This window comes from Morone saxatilis, unplaced genomic scaffold (genome assembly GCF_004916995.1).
Source record: "Morone saxatilis isolate NCDOM2014 unplaced genomic scaffold, NCSU_SB_2.0 Contig1, whole genome shotgun sequence".
Taxonomy (NCBI): domain Eukaryota; kingdom Metazoa; phylum Chordata; class Actinopteri; family Moronidae; genus Morone; species Morone saxatilis.
In genome coordinates, this window is record NW_023339651.1 from 7,913,591 (window position 1) to 7,920,084 (window position 6,494).

General features: G+C 43.5%; 1 protein-coding gene across 2 annotated transcripts in view; it reads left to right on the plus strand.

The window, feature by feature from the left end:
* Positions 1-6,494, plus strand: part of sec31b (SEC31 homolog B, COPII coat complex component) — an 11,048-nt gene extending 4,554 nt beyond the window's left edge. Inside the window, exons 12-26 of one of the 2 annotated variants that reach the window (XM_035661148.1) lie at positions 39-131; positions 222-330; positions 428-606; positions 695-821; positions 1,005-1,150; positions 1,508-1,681; positions 1,815-1,958; positions 2,059-2,239; positions 2,322-2,720; positions 2,992-3,030; positions 3,682-3,740; positions 4,248-4,373; positions 4,460-4,579; positions 4,717-4,788; positions 5,576-6,494. In XM_035661148.1, the coding sequence (XP_035517041.1) occupies positions 39-131; positions 222-330; positions 428-606; positions 695-821; positions 1,005-1,150; positions 1,508-1,681; positions 1,815-1,958; positions 2,059-2,239; positions 2,322-2,720; positions 2,992-3,030; positions 3,682-3,740; positions 4,248-4,373; positions 4,460-4,579; positions 4,717-4,788; positions 5,576-5,755 (2,148 nt within the window). In that variant the 3' untranslated portion in view covers positions 5,756-6,494. The remainder of the gene's footprint in view (positions 1-38; positions 132-221; positions 331-427; positions 607-694; positions 822-1,004; positions 1,151-1,507; positions 1,682-1,814; positions 1,959-2,058; positions 2,240-2,321; positions 2,721-2,991; positions 3,031-3,681; positions 3,741-4,247; positions 4,374-4,459; positions 4,580-4,716; positions 4,789-5,575) is intronic. The other variant, XM_035661156.1, reaches the window with a different exon arrangement.

Sequence of the window (6,494 nt, forward strand, 5' to 3'; positions counted from 1 at the left end):
TCCTGTGACTTAGCATGAAAGATGTTGTGTTTGTTCAGATTTCCAAATGTCTGGGGAAGAGCTTTCAGCACAATGGACATGGAGTAGATGCCAAAGATCTGGCAGAAAAGATGCAGCGGCTCTCCACTGAGGTCAGCAAGTCTGCACATAAGATGTTTTCGGTCATCATCATTTGCATACCAAGTTTTGCAGCCCTTGTTTAGTGTGAATTTTATTTCCAGAGGAGTGAAGAAGCAACTGATGCTAGAACCTCCGGCTCTGTTTCACCGGCAGACTTCTTTAGTGAGACCCCAAAGGAAAACTCCAACTTCCAGATCCCTGTATCATCTGGTAAAATCTCTCAACTAATTATGTGATTAAAATACATATTATCTCTGTGTTGCTAGATTGCTGGCTAATGATGGCTTGTTGTTTTTTGTTTTTCAAGACACAGATGGTTTGATTAGCCAGGCGCTGCTGGTTGGTAACTTTGAAGGAGCTGTGGATCTGTGTCTGAATGATGGCCGTTACGCTGAAGCCATCCTCCTATCTGTCAGTGGAGGAGAGGAGCTGCTCAAGAAAACTCAGCAAAAATACCTAAGCAAGCAAAAGAACAGCATTTCAATGGTAAGAGTCATTGTGGTTCATTTGGTGCAATCACAGGGAGAAAGTGTTTGCTGAATGTTATGCTAATTAAACTTTTCCCCAACTGTAGCTCATATCATCAGTAGTGACCCAAAACTGGAGAGACATAGTGCAAAGCTGTGAATTGGACAATTGGAAGGAGGCTCTCGCTGCTCTGCTGACCTACGCGCACCCTGAAGATTTTGCCCGTCTGTGCGGTAAGTCGCTCAAAAGTGTAGCAGCACATTCATCATGCTGCAACATGCCCTGCTTCAAGGAAAACTGTACCATTTCAGCAGTACTCGTTTTACTTGCTGAATAACCTTTCTATCCAATCTCTTCTCCCATGCTCTCGTTTAACCTTTCCTCATATTGTTTCATTCTGTAATTCTTCTCGGTAGATACCCTGGGAGGCCGATTGGAGCAGGAGAGGACAGAGAAACGCTGCCTGCAGGCCTGTCTGTGTTACATCTGCTCTGGGAACATTGAGAAGCTAGTGGAGTGCTGGGCCTCGCATAGAGACAGCTCCTCCCCTCTTGGTCTAGAGGTATAATCTTTGTCAGGTTTGGTCGAGGTTTTGCACGAATGAAATACTCTTAACTACGCTGTTGCATCAAGCACATGAATGTAAGCTCAATACCAAATGTGAAATATGTGTGGAGTCTTATTTTTATGTGCTACCACATCCAAAAATGATCAACGAATAGACTAGAATAATAAGCTACATGGTGATTATTGATTTGTGCTTCACAAAGAGATCTCACTATGAGATGAATTAGGAATAGTTGCTTGTGCTGACGTGCAAAAACCGGTGTAGCAGTTTCAGAAAAACAAGCAAGAAGATCTTTATGGTAAGAGTGTTGCAGTCACACAAACACACTTTTCTTTTATTTGTATTTGTCAGGATCTGGTTGAAAAAGTAATGATGCTGCGCAAGTCCATCGAACGCCTCCGCAACAGCGAGGTGGCAGTCCAGAGTCCCATACTGGCCGAGAAGTTAACCTGCTACGCTGGCATATTGGCGGCAGAGGGCAGTCTGGGCACCGCCATGACCTACCTGCCGGAGAACTCAGACCTGGTAAGAGGCATAGCGGTAACCTAATTACAAAACCCCAAATTCCTAGTTTTGCTCCATTAGGATTGAACATAAATACCTTTTTTTTTTTGTGTGTGTGTGTGTGTTTGTTTGCGCGTGATTTTTTCCCCCCCAGCCTGGGATCATGATGCTGAGAGACAGGCTGTTCCACGCTCAGGGAGAGGCTGTCAGACAGCAGACTTCAAACTCCAGAGTCAGTGTGTCCACAGCCAAGCCCACTCCTGCTGCTCAGACTGCTGCACCAAAAGCACAAGTCATGGTATCAATGTATTATTCTGCAAGATTATCTTTCCTATGTCGTTTTGGATGTTTGAACTTTTCTTTAAAACATAGTGTTGTTTGTTTCCCCCCAACCTTAGAGTCAGTACCAGCCTTCCGCTACTGGACAACAGCAGCCTCCTATGCCGTCAGTTTTTACACCATCAGCTGCTCCTATTAACACCGGGCCTGGTCTGCCACCTTCTTCTCGTGTACTGCCGCCCAGTGCGACCCGCCCTGCCATGAGGCCTTCCTACCCACAACATCCTGCTCCGGCTCCAGGTTTGATGTTCAGCTGTTTGTCTATTTTTAGTCTTTTCAGGCTGATTTGATGATTTATTCAATGGTCCTCGTCCTTTCTCAGGTTTCCTTCCTCATCAGCCATTCCAGCCTCAGCCTATGCCCATTGGCGGGCCCTCGGCCTTCTCTCCTCCAGGTCCTTCTATGCCAGCTGCTAACTTATCAGGACCTCCACTACAGCCTTCATCATCGACCCCTGGAGGCCTGCCCCCCATGCCCAGCCCCGGGGTGCCACCGACAAGCTTCATGCCGTCTACCTCTTTAGCCTCAGGCCCCATGCCACCCAGCCCCCACACCGGAGGTCCAGTTCCCATGTATCCAGGGGGCCTCCACAACCAAGGGCCTGCACCGCCAATGACATCTAGTCCCTTTGCTCCCATTGGATCAGGGTATCCACAGGGAGGCCCCGGAGCTCCTGCTGTAAAGCCATTCGCGGCCCCAGCCGTTGCTCCTCCCCCTACAGGTAGATATCATGTTCATCTTTAAAAAGCATTCCTGTTGGTTTTTCTGTCCTGCACATTGTAAATATCTTTCCTGTACAGTTTGGATCATTCTGTCTTTATCCTTATCTTTATTTATTTATATTTTAAAAAGTACTTTGTTTTTGTGTGATTTTTATGCACCAATGTTTACTTGAAAATGTGCAGATTGAGACAGATATACTCATGTTTGCACAAATCTGTTGCTAATGGTTATTCCATCCTATTCAGCTGTCCACCTCATTTGACTTGCAGGCTACTTTCCCTGGCTGAATACCCAGTGTGGCCATCAAGGTGACAGGGTTAGGGTTGTATATGGAACAAGAGTGCACTGAAATATACACTTGTGACCAGAAAAACAACACCTGTACGACTTAATCCAATGCAATTCTGCCCTCGATAGTACAGAGATTATATATCCTTCTGGTCACTCAGTGTATTTTTTGGTGGTGTTTGCTTGTGCGGCCACATGCTTCAGGGAAATGTAGAGAGCTGATTTGTTTGTGTGTATGTTATCTCGAAAACACTGTAAACAAATCCACAGTTTCAAGGCTTGAACCAAGATTCTGTAGGTTTTCTTTTGGATTGTACAGTCCCAGCCCATAAAAGATAACATACACTGTCATGCAACATTTTCAGTTGATACATACATGTTTGAGCTCAAAAGGTACGAGAGGCTTTGAATTGTTCAACATTGGGCTATTGTTGCTGTTTAGTGATTATGGGGATGCCGCCTGAACATTTTGCTATGTTTGCTGGAACTGCTGAGATCTGTGGCGTAATTACATGTTTTTACTTTGAGCATTTCTGTCAAGTAGACTAACCTTAACTCAAAGAGATTGTCTTGTGTAGACAATCTTTGGCTGCTTGAGTGTCACTACGGGGAAAAAATATGCTGCTAGTTTCTTTCTAATCGCCTCTCTTTCTTCTCCTTTTTAAATGTAGGACTTCAAGAAGGCTGGAATGACCCACCAGCAGTACGAGGCGGACCCAGGAAGAAGAAGGTAATCCCTTTTTCCAGAAAATCTATCCAATATGTTCTTTTTTTCTTTCTTTCCTGAATATTACTCCGCAGTTAGTACACCAAATTAAATAATTCAACCCATCAAGAGCTCAGTTCAATAATTTAATGTATGATTAGTCTTTATGCTCCACTGGTAATTATTGTATTATTATAACAATGAATGAAATGACTACATGTAATTTGAGTCCTTAGTGACAAACCCACAGAGAATTATGATTCTGCTCTCATTAACGTCATTTCCTGCAGCAGAGGCTAGATGTTGTCAGCAAACAATCGCTAACACACCTGCTACCTGAAGCAGACAAGGCTAAGTAAACAACTAGCTAACTATGAGCTAAGTTGTAGAAAAAATAAAAATAAAAAGTCTGTAAATGTAGCTTTAATAATACGTCAAATCTAACCTGCTAAACAGTATTTATAGTATAGTCAAGTATTTTATAACCTTCCTCTCACTGGCTTGATGTGTCTCACTGTTGTGTGTACGCAGGTTCCTGATAACTACACTCCACCAGCCCCCATTACAGCCCCTGTAATGGGATTCCCTGTGGAGGCCCCTCAGCCCCACGATCATGCTCAAGTCCCCCCTGGAGCCCCCCAGGAGCCCAACGTGCAGGTTGGTGTGCGACAAGGGGTTGTTATTTGAATCCTCGATAGCAACGCTGCAAACATGTCAGCACCTCGTATTTGTGTTTTCCTCAGCTCCTCCAGCAGCTTCCAGCAGAGAGGGTGGAGCAGAAAGAAATCCCAGCTGAGCACATGGTCCTCAAGTCCACCTTTGACAGCCTGGTGCAGCGCTGCCAGCTAGCAGCGAGAGACCCAGTAAGTCTCACTATGCGTGTGTGTGTGTGCGGGGCCGCATCCGAAGTTTGTTGTGTTTGTGATAAAGCTTGTATTGATCAATGGAAATAGTTTGGGTTTTGTTGGATATAAAATGACCTCAAATGTTTCCCTTTCAGCAAACAAAAAGAAAACTTGATGATTCAGCCAAACGTTTGGGATACCTGTATGACAAGCTGAGAGAGCAGTCGGTAAGAAATGATTACATACCACAGTGTTATCATCAAGCTGCAAAAGATTTGATTTAAAATTGATTTTATTAGAGAGAGTCCTGTCTTCTTAGGGCCCACATGCACTGATGAATTAAAATTTAGAGGGTCAGTTCACCCAAATTGCAAAAAAACAGCGTAACCAAACATGTTGCTGGGTTTTTTTTTTAACTTTGCATTGAGCAACACAAACTCACTTCCATCCACTTCAATTGTATTGTGAAGTGGTAGAGACATATTTCAAATCTTAGAGGTAACAGAATAGAAGACAATACAACTTTATTGTCCAGCTGAGGCCAGAAAATCACCTTTGGTCTCACCAGATCAAATCAAAACAAATCAATACGGCACATCTCATCATCACCACAGTTCATACAACGCAACATAAACACCGTTAAAAAAAAGTTTTTTCAAGTCGAGACAAACCGCTGAATCAGTCACAATTAGGTGCTTATGTCTGAGAGGAAACTCACTTGGACACATAAATTATAATATTAATCAATTAATAGAAAATGTATAGTTATTTCCAACTTTAAGAACACCCACACAGCGAGAGGTTTCAATCAAAAGTCCATCAAAATAAAAATGCTTCACAACTTAAGCACAGCGTCCAAGAATTTGGGCTATTTCTCAGACAAAACAAGCAATTTGAAGATGGCGTTACGGGGAACTTGTGATGGGCATTTTCCACATTTTTCTGACTTTTTCTAGACTAAACATCAGGTGCAGCATAGTAACGTGTAATACTGTTTCCCTGCCGATCTCTCAGCTCTCTCACAACATCCTGAATGGGCTCCACGAGATCAGCCGCTGTGTGGCGAGCCAGAACTACCAGCGGGGTCTGGAGGTCCACACTCAGGTGGTCAGCAGCAGCAACTTCAGCGAGATCTCTGCTTTCATGCCCATCCTCAAAGTGGTCATGACCATCGCCAACAAGCTGGGCGTCTAACCCCCGGGGACACCACCAAAACCACACATCAGTGTTACCATATTGTTATATATGTATTTATTTCTTTTTTTGACCTGATGACGTGCTTTGATAATGAGAATAATTACTGATGATATTGCAGATTGTGGTCTTCATCACTCCATACGTTTTCCTCACGCGAGGACTCGGCTGATTGGGGGGCAGTAAGGTGGATTTTTGTAGAGATTTGTCGATGTTGGCTGTGGTAATTTTACGATAAGATGAATGTATTCTGAAAGTTGTGATTCTGTGTAAATTCAACAGTTGATGTAATATAAGAAGCAAGTGGTGCAAAAGTTTGAATCAAGGCGGTGTTTGTACAAGTAGGTGCATTTTCATAGTCCACATTATGCTCTACACGTGTGCATATTTTTTCCTCTCAGTTCGGCGGTCGTCGTTGATTGAATACTTGCAGTCCTGCAACTGCAGAAACAAAACATCTGGGACTAGCAACTCCTACGTCCAACGTAGGGGCGGAAATCGGGAGAATAAAATGTGGGTCGTACTTCCTATCTATCCTGTCAGTGTAGTTTGTATAAGGGAGCGTGTATCATTTCATAACAAGCATCAAGAGCATTTGGAAACACTGTAACATAAATACTGATTGTTCATTTTGACTGCTGTAACAGACTGTGTCCAGTTAATGGTGCCATGAGGGGTTTTGGGCCAAAGCACTGCAGAAGACCGTGATTGTCAAGATTCTGTTTTTTTTTTTTTTTTT